Raw genomic sequence first — 20,212 nt, forward strand, 5'->3', positions numbered from 1 at the left:
AAAGTTGTGAATGTAGTTTACTTTAATCTCTCTCTCTCTCTCTCTCTTTTTTTTTTTTTAGTCACCTAGTGAAGTTTATTCTTGGCAAAGGCCATCATCTTTGCATAAATCAAGGGTCACTGATACAACATTCTATGGAGGAAGGAAGAAAAGTGGAACTCCAAAACAGAGCAATTGTGTGACTCTTTTGGATGCTAATCAGATAGTCAGAATTTTGCCTCCAGGAGAAGTCCCTCTAAAAGATATCTACCCAAAAGGTAAGAAACTTACCAATTCCTAGTTTATCAAGGTAGTCAGAGATAGTTTGCCTATGGTAGGGATATTTAACTTATCATTATTATGCTGTATTTATAAATATGAATAATTCTAACAGACTGTAGTAGCTAAAAGACCTATTGTGCTCAGAAAGTTTTCACTAAACTTCTCACAAGTATGTGATTGTAGCAGTTGCTGTTAGAACTCATCTTTGGTTGCATTGCAGTCTCTAATTTATATGCAGGGAAACTGTCGCAGAGAGGTAAAATAACTTGCTGGGGCAGGGGTCACCCCACCGGTGGCCAGGAGAGCCCAGATTTGCACCAAAGTCTTTCAATCCAAGGCTATAGCTATTCTTACTGAACCACACTGGCTTTCATTATAAAGGATAATTATGAAAATTTTGCATCATTAAGCCACTGATTATTATTTGCCTCATAGTGGTAGTAATATATTGTCCTGTGTTTATATTCATTATATTAGTATAGACTTCATAAATATAATACTAAATGTATTATAATAATCAATTACTGGGTTTTAAAAGTCCTGGTTATATGATAATGTTAGAGTTAGTTCCTTTCAAATAAATCACCATTTCCTTAAAATATGTTCTATGGTGGAAGAATCGGGTGTGTGCACTGACAGTTACAGTACAGAGCTGTGATACGGGTGTTCACACGGTGATATGTTAACACAAAGAAGCTTACAACCCAGACTGGTGATTATGAGCTGACTCTTGAAGGGTGAGCGGGAGTGAAGGAATTGTTCCAGGAAGAGAGGACCCCGGGTGAAAGATACAGAGACCTGACAGAGCACTCCAGGAATTACAAGAAATTCTATACCAGAATTCAGTATGCTGTCATCCACCCAGAATGACCTGGGGGTCATTCCCCATATTTCTTCTCCCTCCTCCTCTGCATCTAACCCATCATCAATCACCAAGTCCTTTTGATGCATCCTTACTATGATACCCTGTATCCACCCACTTGTCTACAGTTTTGTTGCCAGCATCCAAATCACCACCATCTTTAACTAGAATATTGCAGTAGCCTCCTGACAGACTTCCACCTTCCAGTCTTTCCCCACACATCAGACTGAGTGATGTTTTTCAAGTATTTTATTGTTCTCATTTGTTCTTATTAAAGTCCAGCTTACATCCAGTAAAATTCACCTTGTTTGTATAGTGGTGTGAGTTTGACAAATAAATACAGTCGTGTAAACATCACTATAACTGATAGAGAACAGGTCCATCTCCCCATAAAAGCCTCCCCCATGCCGCTGTGCCATCAAGCCTTCTGCCTACTTCCAAACCCCCACTGATCTGGTTTCTGTCCTTATGGATTTACCTTTACCAGAACTTCACATGAGTAGAATCAAACAGTATGTGGTCTTTTGAGTCTGGCTTCTTTCACTTAACATAATATATTTGAGAATCTTATGTTGTGTGTACCAGTTGTTTGTTCCTTTTTTATTGCTACGTAGTAGTTTATTGTGTGGCTATACCACAGTTGGTTTATCCATTCACAAGGTGATAGATATTTGGGTAGTTTCCAGTTTGAGGCAATAATTATTAAGACTTCTGTGAACATTTGTGCACAGATTTTTAAGTGAACTTAAGTTGTTGCTTCACTTGGGTAAACTCCTAGAAATGACATTTTTACATCATGTGATAAGACAGCCCAGCTGTTTTCCAAAGTGGCAATCCCATTTTGCATTCCTGTCAGCAGTGGGTGAAAGTTCCAGTTGCTCTGCCATCTTTCCAGTACTTGGTATTGTCAGTTTTTCACCATTCTAATAGGTTGGTAGTGATATCTCGTTATGACTTTAACTTGCATTTCCCTAGTGCTAATGCTGGGAACATCTTTTTGTGTATGTCTTCGTTAGTGAAATGTGTCCTCAGGTCTTCTGCCCACTTTTTGAATTGGGTTGTTTGCTTTCTTTTTAATGACTTTTGAGTGTTCTTTATACGTTCTATATACAAGTCCAGTATCAGATACATGCTTTCCAAACATTTTTCCCATTTTGGTGAAGGGCCAAATGTCCTATGTTTTCTTCTAGAAATGTCATATTTCTAGATTTTACATTTAGATTTATACCCTACTTTGAGTTAATTTTTTTTTACATGATTCAAGGTGTGGATTGAGACTCAGTGTTTTGCATGGGGATTGTCCATTGTTCCAGCGCCATTTGCTGAAAAGACTGTCCTTTTTCCATTAAATTGCTTTGGACCTCTGTGGAAAATCAACTGACCTGTTCTTGGATTTTCTGTCGTGTCCCATTGATCTATGTGTCTATCCCTTCACTAATATGACACTCTCTTGATTGCTACTTCAGAGTTTGTCTTAAAGTCAGATGGTATAGGTCCTCCAGTTTTTTTGGTGAGGATCAGTGGATGGAAAATTACTAAGAGGAAATCAGGGGTAAGGGAGGATTCTGACTAAATCATCCTAACAGGATTCTTGCTGAAGGAAGGCCAGGGTGATCAGCTATTACCTGGGAGATGGTAGAGGATCAGGAACCCCATCAGGTATTGAGGCTGGGGCATTCTGGTTAAGCTAACTGAGCATTATTCTTGCTAAAACTGGACAATGCAGAGATGAACATGGAAGCCCAAAGTCAGGGCCTCATTGGAAGGAGGGTTCAGAAGAACCTGACTAGAGTTAGGGGTAGGAGTAGAAAATTGTTCCCTTCTTCCCTTCTAGGTTTTTTGGTTGATCTAATAATTAAATTGATATAAGACAGATTAACAGGGGAAGAAATTACATGTGAATGGAAATTCCATAAAGATATGAAGACTCAAAAGGCAGCTTGGTAATTGGAGCTTATGTAACCTCCTGAGCTGTGGAAAGGCCTGGGGTCTGGGGGTACAAAGGGGAGGAATGCCATTCACAGGAAGGCAGAGGAGATGTTTAGAGAATGAAGGTGCCCTTTTATGTGACTAAGTTTCTTAGTTAAAAAGGTATTTCTGGAAACAGCTCTCTCCCTGGTATAGTTCTTCTTTCCCGTGTACCTTTAGGCCATTGAGGGGGAGGTAAAGAGCTTTTCCTGAACCTGCTGGACTTTTTTTATTGCCCCCAAAAATAGCTCAAAATAATCCTCATTTGGGAGAGTGGCCTGTTTGTGGTGGCGAAACCTGCTCCCCTTCATTGGTCAGGGAGAGAATCTCCGGCAATATGCACACTGACAGCTCTACCTCATTTATTTTCTCTGCTGTACACAAGACAGTTTATTCATCTGTTCTTTGTTGATACACCTTTAGGTTCTTCCTAGGTTTTTTTCTTTTTTTTTTGCTGTTACAAGTATTCTTGTACCTGTCTCCTTGCACATATGTGAAGAGTCTGTAGGGTATGTATCTGAGAGTGAAATTACCAAGTTGTTCCTGAAGTTGTTCCAGCTGCAGAAAAGCTAAGGATGCTCTCCATCCTCATCTTCTCTCGTAGGGGTCAGACCTTTCATTGAGCGTTTTCCTGATTTCTAGTAAGTTTGAGCATCTTTTTATGTGCTGTGATTGATTCTTTCGAAAATTGCCTGTTTATACCTTTTGCCATTTTTCTCTTGGTTGCTGGGAGTTTTATGTCCCTGCATTTGTTTAAGTGTGTTCCTTAAAGATTCTGAATGTATATAAAGTGCCTGATAGTGTCTGACACATAGGAAGATTTTTTTTTAAGTGGGCTGTATAAAAAAAAAAATACCTAAGAGAATGGTGAAGGGAGATCTCAGGATGCTAGCTGTGCACAGACCTAGAGGTCGACCAGTTGATGTTACAAACAGTGAAAAGATTCCAGGAGCAGTGCCTTCAAGAAAGTCAAATGGATAAAACCAATATATTTGAACATATTTAGAAATGTCAACAGTAGGAAATATGTGGAGGCTGAATTTGTGCTCAGTACATGAAAAATGAAACCAACAACAAGACGTGATTATTCACTCCATGAAAAGAAAAAGCAATAATATTATTATAAGACATAGCTCAGCTGTGAATAGCTTTTGTATAATCATATCAATATAAGTACTGGATGTTGATCTAACCAAAAATTATCATATAAATTTATTAGGGGATGGGAAAATGAGGTGTTGAGCAGGAGGGAGGGTGTATGAAAAAGAGTTAACTCTCATCTGACGTGGTGGGAAGTCAATAAATAATGCCGAAAGCGAAAACATCAAGACAGCACCATAAAGATGAAGGTGAATAACAAAGAAACAGCTTTGAAAAGTTGAAAGTGTCTCTGGGAGCAGGAAATGAGGGCTGAGAGGAGTGAAGTCAGCACAGTTTTTTCTTTCAGCCTGTTTGACTCTTGAATCTGTGTGCATGTAGATCTCTGATGAAAATTCAAACTAAGTTAATTTTTTGCATTAAATAGAATCCAACCATCTGATTGGTGGGAACCTTTTATTAAAGAAATCTATAGAGGCTGTAAAGGCTGCCCTCCTGGTGGCTTTTACCAAGATGGTATAACTTGTGGTTAATGCAGGTGGGGAGAGATTTGCATTTTCCTTCCAATCATTTTTCTTCTAGTTAAATGTTAGCTTTTTTTTTTTTTAATCACAGGCCTCAGCTCTTTAATCACAAAATAATGACTCTTGCTTGAAAGCTGTACACTATTTTTTGAACTGTGAGTAAATTCAAAGATTTAGTATCAGCATGATTGCAGGGCACACATCGCTCTTTTAATCTGTGAATGCAGGAGTGCGTGAAGCCTTAGTAGTTAGCAGATGTACATCAAATTACATTGCTTGAAGGAGTGAATTTTTTTATGTATAACTTCCCCTTCCCTCTGAAATTGCTCGTAGTTATTTTGCCTGACAGTTTTTATACCTCCTCCTAACTTTGGCACCGTGCATACAAGCTGTCCCCACTCTTCACAGGAACTGTGTGCTAAACACTGTGGCAATGACTTCTCTTTAATCGTTAGAGAACTAATCCCTAAATATAGTTTATACTTATCTTCGAAATCCACCTGGATTATAAATGTAATGGAAATTTCCTAAGCTTCCATCCTCTCTACAGCGTTGAAACATTTAAAATGGATAGACAAGGATTTGGCTAAGTTTGAAGGGAAATCTGGCCACGGTTTTCATTTCCTTAATTCAATCATGTATTCTGAGCTGACTTCATCTTCAAATCAGTAAACATCAATTCTGATTATTTTTCAAGCCCTTACCATTACCACCACTCTTATAAAGTGTTTTGTAGCCACAAATTGCCTTTTCTGATACGTGAAAACATTTTTTAACATGAGGAGTAAAATTCTTGCTTTCTCCTGAAATAGACACGGCCATTATTGCATTTTCTCATCCTCTTTATTGCCGTGGAATTAATTTGCACAGTGAAAGAAAAGAAAGCTGTCGAAAAAAGCTACTTCAAAATAAGTTGGCTTACTTGGCTCTCCCAGGCAGTCTAAAAGCACTGATGGCAGTAGCTCAGCTTAATACTACAACTTACGAAAAAGAGAGTGCATGTAAATGGCAAACCGAATGAAACTTGGTTAGCTAGGCAGTCTAGTCATCCCAGCTGCTTCAGTAACCGATCATTTTTGGCAAAGAACCCGGGGTCTATAAATAATTCAACCCACTGCTTAGTTAAGTCCTAGCAGCAGGAACTGTCAAAATGATACATGGTACAAAACATTGTCCAAGACCGACCGTCCATCCCAGGCGGCATTTCCAGTGCAGGGGGTGCGTGACTTATGATAAGCATGTTGGCTTTATACGAATGGCCGTCTGGGGGCAGCTGATTTGGCTGGGTGGTCAGATGACCATAGTGACTCTCTTTCCTTACCCTCTGCTGGCCCTGGTGTTACCTTCCCTTCCTCCTGATCTGATCACTTTGCCTCTGAGACTACGCCTTGCCTAGCTCTGCAGCTCATATCTGGCCCCAGGGCTCTGATTCCCACCCTGGAATCCTTTCCAAGACCATAACGGCTCACAACGATTTAAAAAAGAGTTGAGGGGAACCTTCCTCTGTACACTGTGGGCAGGAACCACACACATCTCTTTCGTCTCAGTCCCCAGTGCTTCGTATTGTGTCTGGTGCAAAGTAAGCTCAACCACATTTGTCGAATAAGTAAGAGTTAGAGTGAGGTAGTCAGACAGCCTACTCAGAAGCCTTCAGCTGCAAACACAAAATGAAATGCTGATTTTCTTATTTTTTGTAAACAACATTGGGTATATTCAGTGTGAGCATTCTGAACATCTCATCCTAATCAGAGTGGGACATTGTGCTGTGCACCAGAAACTGACACATTGTAACTGCCTGTACTTCAATAAAGAAGTTTTTTAATTAAAAAAAAGAAATGATAACAAGAGACAACAGACAAAAATCTTTAAGCGTATGAGTTCTTTGTAGGGGTGATTTTTTTTTAAAGAGACAGTAGTGACCAAGATTTTGTAAAAATAAGGCTGTTTTTAAAATTGTTGCCCTACGGTCAGCTCAGGTAGGGGCCACGTAGATTTTTGGACAGAGCAGAGATTTCAAAGCCAGAAGAGAGAAAGGCCTGGTGTTGAAAGCCATCTCTGTGACTTTCTCAGTAAGTCCCATCATTCTCTGACTTCTGTGAGTCTCAGCGTCCTCACCTCTCAAATAGGAATCCTAGGTCCTTGTTGCTGTCAGTGTTACAAACACTATCTATAAACTAAAGCAGAGGTCCTGATGCAGTGGTGGCAGCTGGTGAGGATGAGGAGGGTGGTGGCACTCAGGGCTTTGGGAAAAAAGTTAGTAGACCCCTGGTATTTGCTGGGAGACGACTCTAGAATTGGGGCTGGGGACTCTGGCCCACATACGTCATCACCCTCCCCTTCCCCACCTTTTCATATTCTTCAAGACCCACAGTCCTCACCCCACTGCCTGATTCTCACCTCACCTTCTCCTGTCTGCAGGGCTGATAGTCACAGTCACTGTGGATTGAGCAACTGCTGATTGGAGGTGAATAATGTTGATGATACTCAGATGCTGAGTGTCTGAGTTATCCCTTCACAAATGATGAAGGCAGGTCTCAAGAGATAACTAACTTGACCAGCATAAAACTCAATTAGGGAATGTCAGAGCCAGGATTTTCTACCAGGCCAGTCTGATTTCAAAGTGGGTGCTGATTCCATGATGTTATACCATCATCATTGTGACTTCCTCAGATGGAAAAACAGAATTCAAATGATGAACTGTTTTCAGATAAACGATAAGTGCTAAACCGTTGACCCATCCTGGGACTCCATCAAAGAAAGCGAAAAGAACTGGGGTAATTTTCGGACAGCGAAGAATCACAGACAAGCAGGCATCCATTTGACAGTCTCTGTATTTCCCCTAACAAAAGCATAACTCTGAGAGTCTAGCCTTGAAGCTGGACTTGGCCGGCCCAGGGCCTTGTCACGTGGGTCTCAGGGTTCTGCTCTAGGCTACTGATAATTTCATTCCACTTTTAGCAGCATTCATGCTTTCTTTGTGTCCTGTTTTTGTATCATGCAGTAATTTAACACTCAGCTCTTGTCTTGACTTGTTTGCAGATGTTACCCCTCCACAAACAGCTGGCTATATAGAAGTCACTGATCTCCAATCAAAGAAACTCCGATATGTCCCTATTCCTGGGTAATCCATTTTCACCTTTGTTCTTAGCTTGTATGTCAGATAAAAAATGAGTGAATTCTTACCAAGTACCTTGAATAAATGTGTGCTTTTTTTGCTTCCTTAAATAGCAAGCTCTTTTTTTTTTTTCAGTTACAGTTGGTTTATATCTTGCTGTTCTACATTCTTTACTGCCATTTTTATTTTCATTTTGGAAAAATGTTCAAATGTTACATGGGTATAAGTCTAACAGCCTTCAAGCCTTCATTTCTCTTTTTGGATCTGTCCTAATGATAAATTTTTTGGAAACAGCATTTTTAGTACTGCAAAAAAATTTTTCTATTTATTAACTTCAGATATTAGTTTTCCGAGGTAAATGTATTCCAACTGTCAAAGAAATTTAAATAGCATTTGTTTAATAGTGTTTTTAAAGATGTCACTGTGCATCTGCAGTTGTGAAGACCATACACTAGCCAAAGGATTCCAGAGATTTGGAATGCAACTCATTGTCATTGGCTGCTTTTATTATTGTCCAGTGGTGGAAGCAAAGAATTCAAACCAGCTGGACTAAGGATATGAAAGGAGAAACAGTGATGCTCCATCTCTTCCTTGAGAAACACAGGAGTCCTCACCTGTAGCGCATCCCTTTCTGGATGCATCCATGCCTGATCTCCCTCTCTCAACCTAAGTGCGGACCTGCTTTTGTCTATATTGATGTCACATCCCCTCCTCACGTAAACTTCCTCCCAGGCAGCTGAGCCGTCATGACACAGTGGTGAAAGCCTCACCTGAAATCAAGGGCAGGAAGCTTGGAGAACCTTCCAGTGTCAGAGGAAAGCCAGGGACCCTGGAACTTGTCAGTCACCTAGATATCACCAGACCTCCTGTTGACCCACTCCAACCCTAGAAGAAAATCACTCAGCATGAACAGTACAAAATAACCCAGAAACCCAGTTTCATTTCTTAGGACCCTTCCGTCAGGTTCAAGAAACATGAATAACAAAAGCATTATTCAAAGAAATAGATGTACTTGTTCCAACATATACAAGTGTACCTTCTAGGAACATCTTTAATATGTCAGTTTAATGAAAAATGGGTTTTCGTCATTTGTGGAAATTTTTTATTCTGTGTTAATTGTATGCTCATTAAAATATACTATTGGTTCACGTAACAAAAGCAAAGAACAACTTTTTTTTTAAATTTCTAGAGCATGATGACTTTTTTCAATATTTCTCTTAATTTCTCCTTCATTGGCCCTAGCTTTTGATTTCAGTGTTTTTCTCTTTTAACTTTCTGTGTGAACCATGTTATACCTGCCCTGGAAATAAGTCTGGAAGAGCAGCTGTATATAGTCAGAGCCAGCTGGTCAGCATACTTCCTTCACTTGGTGCTGTGCTGTCCAATAGGAATAGAACGTGGCCCATAAATGTGACTTTATTTTCTTAGTAGCCACGTTTAAAAAGTAAAAAGAATATAAGAAAAGAAAAGAAAAGAAAATATTTTTAATAATACTTTTTAACCCATTATGTTTAAAGTATTACTATTTTGACATGTATTTGATATAAAAAAATTAATAATATTTTGCATTCCTTTGTTCCTCTGAATCTTTGAATCCCAGTATGCGTTTTGCATTTACAGAACATCTCAATTTGGACTTGTCAGACTTCCAGTGCCACGTGTTTTAGAGCCTGTTCATTGTCAGTATATCCTGAGTTTCTCTTGAGATTAACTATCGCCATTTTTGGCATCTGTGTAATCCAAGGGAACAACCCATCTGGATTTCAGTTTTGTTGCTCGTTGCTTAAATTTAGCAATCTGCTAGATAGCAGGAATTTTCCATTTGATGGCTAACCTCAAATAACAGAAAATACAGGAAAACTATATGTAACCGCAGGGCCAAAATGAATACGTCTCTGTCGCCCTCAGTAAAATTTGAGCGTTATTCCTCAAATGTTTGTATTATTTCCATTTGTAAAATGACACTACTTAGCTCTGATATGTGGCTGTATATAAATCTGGGCTTCACTCTGCTATAATTCTTTGTGTTCCTTAAAGACTTTGTTAATTTGTGTAGGGGGATGTGCTTTTTTTAAAAAAAAAAAGGGGGGGGTGAAGAAGAGATTCTAGACCTGGTGTGCAAATTTGTAGTAAATATGTGATTGTTCAGCATTTTGTTAATATATTAAAGAAATTGTCCTTATAAATTTAAAGTTTCTTGGTGGAAAATTAAATATGCAACCAGTAGGTACTGTGCTCAATAGAATCAGACACCTTGAGTGCTTGTGGCAGAATTTCAAGCATCAGAATTTTAGGTGGATAAATTTCATTATTCTTTAATAGCCTTTTACGTCATCATCTGTGCCCACTAATTCTTTTCCTAAGGCAAACATTTTTTCAGAGAACACCAAGAGATGAATCCTGTATTATGCCCAGTGTTATATCCTTTGAGTCCTTCTAGTACTGCAAAGCAGTTCTGGAACACTTGGTCCCATCCTGCTGTTATTGTCCTCTTTATATAAACATTTTCTAAGACCACTGTGTCCCAGAGTAGCTGACTTTGTCACTCTGTTTCATATCTACTAAGGGAGACTGCAAAAAATGTTAAAGTAGTCTTGATTTATTCTTTAGTATATTATAAGAATTTGCCTAATATGTGTAGTAGTTTTGTGATTTTCATAAATCTACAGACAGTTTATTATGTTTTTATTATCCAATGAAACCATCCCTTTAGACCATGTATTTCATACGAAAAATATCAGCTGTATTTATAGAGAGCCAATGCTGGCAATTAAAATTTATAATTCTAACTCTGTTTCTTTTGTATAGTGAGAGCTATACTCAGATAGAGGAAGAATGCAGGTCTCTCTTATAGGTAAAAATTGCATTCCTAGAAGTGACTGTCTATATCAGAAATATGAATATGTATGAAGTATATAAATAAGAAATATATAAATTCCTTCTGATAAATCCATATAACTTTCCAAGTTAGAAAAGGCAAAATATCAAATGTGAAAGTGGCTAAAACACATAAACAAGACACCACTTTCAGCACTGACCCCTAAGGAGTGAGTCCTGCAGGTGTGTAGGGTGTGAGTTGGTTTGGAGTTCCTTTCTTCCTGACCACGAATGCTAATGTCATCTGGGGGTCCACAAATATAGGAATATATAAATAACCAATAAATAATTGTATATTTTTTCCTTACAGATAAATCTGTTGGTATCGTATCCTTTAATGTGCTTACTATGAGAATTCTTTATAGCAAGTGTAATGAACGTATCATGTTCAGCAAGCTCCATTACCTGGACTTCCAGGTGGTTGAACACTGTGGTCTCCTTTTCAGATCAGAATCTCTCTCGCCATATACCACGTGGCTGTCTACTATTTCGGACACAGATGCACTGCTGGCTGAGTGGGGCAAAGGTGGCGTTGTTACTGTTGATATGGCAGGTCGCGTCAGGCTTTGGGAGACTGGACTTGAACATCTGCAGCGGTCACTCATGGAATGGAGGAACATGATTGGACAAGAAGGTGACAGACATATGCAGGTAACACTTGACTCCACCTTACCTCTTAAAGGTACACATTCAGTTAGAAAATTAGTTCCAAATGCTGCAGTCGTGAAAAGTTCTGGCCCACCCAGTATCTCAAATGTCATTGCTTAGATAGCTAAAATAATTTTTGGACTCAGAAAAAGACAAACGTTTCCTTCTGGATAGTAAAAATGTGCTTTTGTGCCTGTCAGTGCTTAAATATATAGGTTCCTCACCTCACAACATGCAGATACAAGCATCAACTTTGATTTTTTTAGCCTTGAGCTTTAATCAGTTTGCAGTACCACCTTTGCATCTGTTCTCACTCGTATCACTGTCGTCAGCATCGCCACGTGCTACCAAGGAAACAGAAATACTGAGCATCTAAAATTCAGTGTATTACTATAAGGCCAAAACTTTTAGACTAGAGAAGATGAGCAGAATTATGCATCCAGCAGAGATGTGTGTGTGTGGTTTTTATCTTTTACCAGCTCCCTTATTGCCAGATAAGGGGAGTTCAGCAGTCATAATAAGCAGACCCAACCCTGCACTAGAAAGAAAGACGGCAACAGGTCGCCAAAGTGGAAGTGAATTCCACAGCTTCAGAAATGACTCAGTCACCACCTTATCACGGGCGAGATTCGTTGCTGTCTGGAACTAATGTGAGCAGTAAGGAAGGCAGTGTACACATAAATTCTAAACCGCGGAGGGGAGGGTACAGCTCAGTGGCAGAGCATGTGTTCAGCATGCACGAGGTCCTGGGTTCAATCCCCAGTGCCTCTATTAAAAAAAAATTTTAAATAAATGAATAAATCTTATTACCCCCCCCCAGAAAAAAACAAAACAAACAAACAAAAAATACTAAACTGTATTATAAAAGGATTTATTTTATTTGTAATTTATTTTATTCTTCAGAAGAAAAAGGTTTTATTCATTTTAACCTTCAGGAGAAAACTTCTCTGTTTACATTTCATTTTTATCCAGCAAAGAGAAAGGTAGGTTCCTGCCAACTGTGTTGCTGTGCAAAGAACCAGTTAACAAGATAAATTTCCACAAACTAATCTATTGATTTCTGATTAGTAATTACTATTTTATTCAGCTATTTTTGTGATTTTCCTTAAAGAAGTGAGAAATATATGTATATATTTGTGAATGAATAATACATATTTCTAGCTTATCAGAACTTTTTGAAAATTATGAACCAGTATAGGGCAGCAACCTCAAATCCTTTTGAAAGGGTATGAATATATTAATTTAATTAAGCTAAAATGAATGTATTACTCTAAAATAAACATGTTATTAAGTGCAGTGGATCTGTCACAGCAACAGACTGAATGTTGGTCGTTATCCATAACATTAATTAGAAAATTAAGTAACTATGGTTCTGCTTCTTTTATTATTCTAAAGATTACTTTCATCTCCCTTTGAATTAAGCTCCTTTTTCATTACAGTAATTGATGCCTACTAGTAAATACTATTATATTTGGATTCTTATATGTTATTTCAATGTCTCCTGTGTTCTAGAGATCAAAGATCATGCTTTCCCTATGGGCAAGATTTGTGACCTAAATTATCTTTCACAATAGAATTTTTAAAAAGAATGCTACTCATAATTTTGGTAACTGGTCTTTGCTGCTACAAAAATTAACCTTTATTTGTGTTTTAGCCATGTAGCTCTTCTCTGTCCAGTGACATCTCTGAATCTGTTGTGCATCTTTGTAGTCCCAGCTCTTTAGCATGGTGATTGGTACACAGTAGGCAATTAATATGCTTTTTTTATGCTCATACTCATGTATATGAAATTGAAGCTTTCTGATAACAAATGGAGTTCTTCTTTTAACTGTCTCAATTTTTCACTTGTTTTTATGTAACTGAGTAAGTATTGTTGAGTGAACATATGTAGTTCTTAAGTTAGAAATGAGCAGGAATATAGTATCTTACATCTCAAAAATAATCAAAATGTTTAGCTATAGTATGTAGGGCGATATCTGATCCTTCTCAAACCAAACACCTCCTGGGAAGTGTATAATTTTATGTCTCCAGTTCAGAGTTCAGCAATAATAGAAATAAGACTTATTCAGTAATAAAGTCACATAATTCAGATATGAGTGATAGTTCCATTCGGAAAATTAGAATAGGTGTTATCTAACGTTCTCTTTCCATCTCTGATGTTCCTTGATCCACTTTGTTGATATTGAAAATATATACTTATATAAACATACTCAAACCGAGTTATGAACATACATCTTTATGTCTAAACAGACAGAATTCATTGTCCAAATAATCTGCCATTGTGTTCATTTTTGGTCACATCTCTCCTCTTCCTTCTCACTGCTTGGCAGATAATGAGACAGCATATTTAATTGCTTTTATTTAGGCCAGCTCATGTTATTATTTACAAGTAGTTTGCACAACCAAATCTAAGTATGAATCATTCCAGGGACAATGGTAATAACAAGTAAAAGTGTGTCTTTTGCAGCCACACTGCTATTCGATCCTTTAACCTGTTCCTTGTTTGTGGACCGTTTATTCAACATAGGTCTGCTCCTGATTTGGGAGAAAATACCTTCCATAGAAGTATGGAGAAAAGAGAGTAGGTTCTTAGCACCACATTTATCGCTTGCTGACGGCTAGCAGCTTCCCTGTCACTGGCAGAGTAACCTGATCTCCATCTAGTGGCCAAATGGACTTACTTGACATTATGGAAATTAAAAGGCCTGATTTACACCCAGTAGTTTGAGGCAGCCTCAGACCTGCTGGTAATGGAGGTTTATCCATGCCCATTTGGGGCAATTCCTTTTGGTCGTGAGATGCTCCCTTCGGTCAGCAGTGAACCTGCCACGCCAGTCACCACTCATGGGCTCCCATCGTTCCCTGCTTCCTGTGCAAGGTATCAGGAGAAGAATTAGATAAACTACATCAGTTACATGCTCTGTCACTTTCCTGTGTGATTTTGCTGCATCTCTGCCTTCGAGAGGTATTAGTTCTGGCGCTGTTGTTGCTTTGAATTTTTGTTTTCGTTTAATGCATTCATTGACAGTTTTCCTTCATGAGTCCAGCTTGCAGGAAAGTTTTTATTGAGCTGCATATAAAACGCATTCATTAATTTTACATACTTTGATAGGAACATGTGTTTTTCTGATAGTAAACAGCTATAGCCCATTATTACACGTTCATATTTACTACTTTTCACTCCATATTTTCAGAAGCACAGGTTAATTATAAGCAAAATTTTTCTGACTCAGTTTAATAGTATTCTCTATAAACACAGTTTTCATATTTTTAATTAGTTACCTTTGGATTCCTCCCAAGAGGCTGTTAAAGCTACACCACAGTTTTCCTCAATCAAATCGTCTTCTCTAAAAATCCTCTGGTGTCTATTTTTTTTTTCATTTTTCAGTTTTATTAGGTAGAACTGTTACAATTTAACTACACATACACAATATATTGCATGGAAAGACATATACACAATATAGTGCAAGTATTTTTTAATTTATATATATGTACTGTTCATTGTTTCTAAGAACATTTAGAGCTTTAGCTTTTTAAACTTACATAGTTATCAAAGGAATAAAGCCAACCACAAAATAAGAATTAATTCAAAAAGATACATACACCCCTCTATTAATGGAAGCATTATTTATAACTACCAAGATATGGAAGCATCCTAAGTGCACATTAATAGATGAATGGATAAAGAAGATGCAGCATATGTATGTAATAGAATACAACTCCTGGTGACTATTTTTTTTTAATCTTTTTCATATTCTTTTTTTTAACATTTTTTTATTGAGTAATAGTCATTTTACAATGTGTCAAATTCTAGTGGAGAGCACAATTTTTCAGTTATACATGAACATACATATATTCATTGTCATATTTTTTTTGCTGTGAGCTACCAGAAGATCTTATATATATTTCCCTGTGCTATACAGTATAATCTTGTTTATCTATTCTACATTTTGAAATCCCAGTCTTTCCCTTCCCACCCCCCCGCCCCCTTGGCAACCACAAGTTTGTATTCTATGTCCATGAGTCTGTTTCTGTTTTGTATTTATGTTTTTGTTTTTGTTTTTTTTAGATTCCACATATGAGTGATCTCATATGGTATTTTTCTTTCTCTTTCTGGCTTATTTCACTTAGAATGACATTCTCCAGGAGCATCCATGTTGCTGCAAATGGCATTATGTTGTCGGTTTTTATGGCTGAATAGTATTCCATTGTGTAAATATACCACAGCTTCTTTATCCGGTCATCTGTTGATGGACATTTAGGCTGTTTCCATGTCTTGACTATTGTAAATAGTGCTGCTGTGAACATTGGGGTGCAGGTGTCATTTTGAAGTAGGGTTCCTTCTGCATATATGCCCAGGAGCAGGATTCCTGAGTCATAAGATAAGTCTATTCCTAGTCTTTTGAGAAATCTCCGTACTGTTTTCCACAGTGGCTGCAGCAAACTGCATTCCCACCAGCAGTGTAAGAGGGTTCCCTTTTCTCCACAGCCTCTCCAGCATTTGTCATTTGTGGAATTTTGAATGATGGCCATTCTGACTGGTGTGAGGTGATACCTCATTGTAGTTTTGATTTGCATTTCTCTGGTAATTAGTGATATTGAGCATTTTTTCATGTGCCTATTGATCATTTGTATTTCTTCATTTGTTTAGGTCTTTTGCTCATTTTTGGATTGGGTTGTTTGTTTTTTTCTTATTGAGTCATATGAGCTGCTTATATATTCTGGAGATCAAGCCTTTGTCAGTTTCATTTACAAAAATTTTCTCCATTCCTTAGGTTGTCGTTTTGTTTTATTTATGGTTTCCCTTGCTGTGCAGAAGCTTGTAAGTTTCATTAGGTCCCATTTGTTTATTCTTGCTTTTATTTCTATTGCTTGGGTAGACTGTTCTAGGAGAACATTTTTGAGTATGTCAGATAATGTTTTGCCTATATTTTCTTCTAGGAGGTTTGTTGTATCTTGTGTTATGTTTAAGTCTTTGATCCATTTTTGAGTTGATTTTTGTGTATGGTGTAAGAGAGTGTTCTAGCTTCATTGATTTACATGCTGCTGTCCAGTTTTCCCAACACCATTTGCTGAAGAGACTGTCTTTGTTCCATCGTATATTCTTGCCTCCTTTGTCGAAGATGAGTTGACCAAAAGTTTGTGGGTTCATTTCTGGGCTCTCTGTTCTGTTCCATTGGTCTATATGTCTGTTTTTGTACCAATACCAATGCTGTCTTGATGACTGTAGCTCTATAGTATTGTCTGAAGTCTGGGAGAGTTATTCCTCCAACCTCTTTCTTTTTCTTCAGTAATGCTTTGGCAATTCTAGATCTTTTGTGGTCCCATATAGATTTGATTATGATTTGTTCTAGTTCTGTGAAATATGTCCTGGGTAATTTGATAGGGATTGCATTAAATCTGTAGGTTGCCTTGGGCTGGGTGACCATTTTAACAATATTGACTCTTCCAATCCAGGAGCATGGGATATGTTTCCTGGTGACTGTTCTTATGGTGGCAAAAAGCTTTCAAATGTTATTGTCTAATTACAATAAGCTAATCAGAAATTAAATCCTTCATATATTACTGGTAGAATCTCTTTGAGGCCTTTGAATAGTACTTTCTTAACTATATACTTTAAAAATTGATAGAATCTTTGAAACGGTGTGGGACTGGAACTTACTCGTTCTTATAGTTAAGATAGTGCCTGATATACAGTAGATACAGTAAATATTTAAAAGTATAGAGAAGCGTAGAAAAGATAACTAGTTTATATTAAGCACCACTAATGTTTTAAAGGCAGTATTTTAGGAATGTGAGTAAATATGGTTTGCTGTACTTTGGTAACTAGGCCTGGCCTTTTCTTTAGCCACAAGTTCGACAGATAATGATTTTTTAAGACCTTGGTAAGAGGTTAAGGCCAACTTTCAGTTTTGGAAACCGCTAGATTATTAACTCAACACTCTGTTAGTAAATTTAGCTTTTCACTCTGCAGTCTATGTTATCTCCAGATCCTCTGTGGAGGTTTACAACTCTTTGTTCTTTTTAGGAAGCACGGTCCACTCTTGTACCTCACTCTTTGCTTTGGTCAGTAACTCTTAAAATACTTAACAGTCTGATTTAGTGGCTCATTGTTGTAGAGTGATACACATTTTATAGGACTGTTATTCATATCTATATCTTTGGGAATCCTTGGACCAGAAAGGCAATACTTTTTTTTTTCAATTTTATAATTTTCCACCGTATCTCCTAGTGATGTGTCAGTAGAATGGGTTTTCATTCAGATGGTCTGGCTGTTTGCCTCGGTGGTAACACTTGGACAATGACTCTAACAAGTTTTCCTTTGCTTGTTCCTGTTGGAGAAATGCCAGCTATAGACATTCATTTGGAACCTAGATTTTGAATAAGATTTTTCAGGTGTACCTGATGAAAATGCAAGATCCCCCCAAGAGTGTAATACCCAGTTGTGTGCGGATAAACCACTCTCTGGGTGGGGAGCAGGTTATAATGTTTGCCAACTTTCAAAATGTAACTTCTCCCTCCATGGCTGATTTAAAGCTACCAAATATTAACAGTCTGCTCACAGAATTTCTGAATATTTAAGAAGCATCTCCCGCAAACTAGCATAATCTGGCTCCAGCATGCCGCTGGCTTGATTAAGCCTTTAACTAACTCCCCAAGGAGAATTATAACAGCCTAACCGCGAGGTCCTTCAGAAATAAGACAACGGAAAAGTGGGTAAGAAGAGAGAAAGGCAAAAGAAAAGAGAAAGAGATACCGAGAACACGGATAAGATGGGGTCATGTTATCTCTGGGAGATGTTGAAGCCTGCAGTTGTCCCAGTTAGACTGGCAATGCTCTTCTTGAACCAAGAATTCAGTTGGAGCAAAGAATTGGAGCGAAGTCTGTCCTCAAGTAGGAATGCGCTTGTGAGTTTGTGCGTAAGGGCTTCCTTCCTTATAAGCTCTTTCAGAAGGAAATTGCCAGTCAATTTTTACATTCCTCCACAAGGAATGCTTCTCCTGGATCACAAATTTGTCAGTAATTGCTGAATATAACTAAAATTAAATCAGCCACCACCTCACCGAGACAAGCAAATCAACAAGCTTACAAGTTTAGAGAGGCTGTGAATTTTCATTAAACTTTTGTGCATATCCAACAAAAAAAGATAACCCTATAAATTATGAAAACTGTAGGTATTAGAGTTTTGGAGTAATATTAAAAATAAAAATATCATTTAGCTTTTACACTTTAGAAAAGGTCTTACCTTTGGAAATTGCTTTTCAAATCCTCAGCAGCAGAAATATTTCAACTCCTTTCTCTCATGATAAACCTTATCATTATTTTATCTGGTACTATATCCTCATTGCATATTGTTTAACAATATAATCAGCAAGTAAAGAAGCAATTTTAGTAATGTTTATTTAAAGTATAAGGAAAACAAATTCTGTAACATATCAGTTATAAACTGAGATGGCAAATGCAATGCATACGTTGACAGTCAATGGCGCTAGATTTTTATGGTTCTAAGCTCATTATATATAGTTATGTATAATCAACACATCACAATCATTATAGAAATAAAACCTTGCTCTTACATTTATAGATAAAATTATAATTTTGTTCATAAGCAGTATAGCCTATTGTTTAAAAGTATAAAATTTGCAGTGGTCAAACCCAGGTTCAAACCCACATATCACTTTTTTATATGATCTTCGGCAAATTACTTACTCTTTCTAATCCTCATTTTCCAGTCATGATATAAAGAGAATACCGTCATACCTTGCAAAGTTGATGTAAAGATGAAATGCATTCATATTTGGCACAAAGTATTCAGTGAACCAATAAAAATTAGAAACGTAGAATTTAGCTCATATTAGGCTATAGAATTCTTTAACGCTTGTGTGGAAACAAAGCCAAATTAAAAGGAAGCGGTGTTGCCCAAACACCTCATATTCAGTCATGACCCAATGAGTTACATAATTCGTCATCTATCTTAGCGTTCGGAGTGAGGTTTGTTTATAATCCTATTTAGGAAAGGTTTGGTCAGGCCCAAAAAAGGAATTCAAAAAAAGATGTGTGCCTGAACCTGTCTGCTTGAGGAAAAGCAGGAAGTCAGTGATAGGTCAGCAGAAGGTTAGAGTGCCTAGTCTCATGCAAAAGACAACTTAGAACGGGACCGAAAAACACACAGCAAAATATACATCATTCTCAGCCTGAGTCGTGAGAACAGTAAAGAGCAAGCCAAATTTGGAGCTGCCTTTCCTGGTTTTTCTGTATGCAGTGTTCATTTGTCTCTCCTTCTGACATTCTAAAAATGGCCCTCTCTTTATTTTCTCTTGCCTTACAAGGTCAGGCCACAAGTGCCATCTCTAACCTCTCTCTTTGAATAGCTCCACTCATTCTTTCATTTATGTATTTAATTAACATCTGTTGATCACCTAGAGTCACTAGGATAAAGAAAGAAATTAGAGACAAGTACAGAGTCAGGGAACTTACAGTCAAGTAGAGCTATAACCAAATAAACTATGGTGCAGCGTGATGAAGAAAGTGATGGAAAGGTGGTTAAAAGATCGGAGGACAGCAAAGAATTACAACTCTTTCTTTGGAAGGAGTTCCAAGATAAAATAATACCTTAATCTGCTTTTTAAGGAAGGGGAAAGGACTCCTGACAAATCAAATACACATGGTTAGTTTTACCTCTTGCCAGAATCCCAGTAAGAGAACAATAGAGGGTCAAAAAAAGGTATAAAATCACAAGGACAAAGAGAACAAGAGATGTAACAACACTTTGGAGGACTGGGAAATACATGGGTGACTGACTGAGTTAACAACTGGAGAGAACTAAAAACTATTCCTCAGAGGGGGAAGCCAGCGAGA

General features: G+C 37.7%; 1 protein-coding gene across 1 annotated transcript in view; it reads left to right on the forward strand.

Annotated features, from left to right (window-relative positions):
- The window catches only part of VWA8 (von Willebrand factor A domain containing 8), a 295,349-nt gene that overhangs the window by 192,191 nt on the left and 82,946 nt on the right, over positions 1-20,212 (forward strand). The window contains exons 35-37 of the mRNA XM_072976319.1: positions 62-257; positions 7,753-7,834; positions 11,152-11,356. Coding sequence (XP_072832420.1) covers positions 62-257; positions 7,753-7,834; positions 11,152-11,356 — 483 coding nt within the window. The remainder of the gene's footprint in view (positions 1-61; positions 258-7,752; positions 7,835-11,151; positions 11,357-20,212) is intronic.

Source organism: Vicugna pacos, chromosome 14 (genome assembly GCF_048564905.1).
Source record: "Vicugna pacos chromosome 14, VicPac4, whole genome shotgun sequence".
Lineage (NCBI taxonomy): Eukaryota > Metazoa > Chordata > Mammalia > Artiodactyla > Camelidae > Vicugna > Vicugna pacos.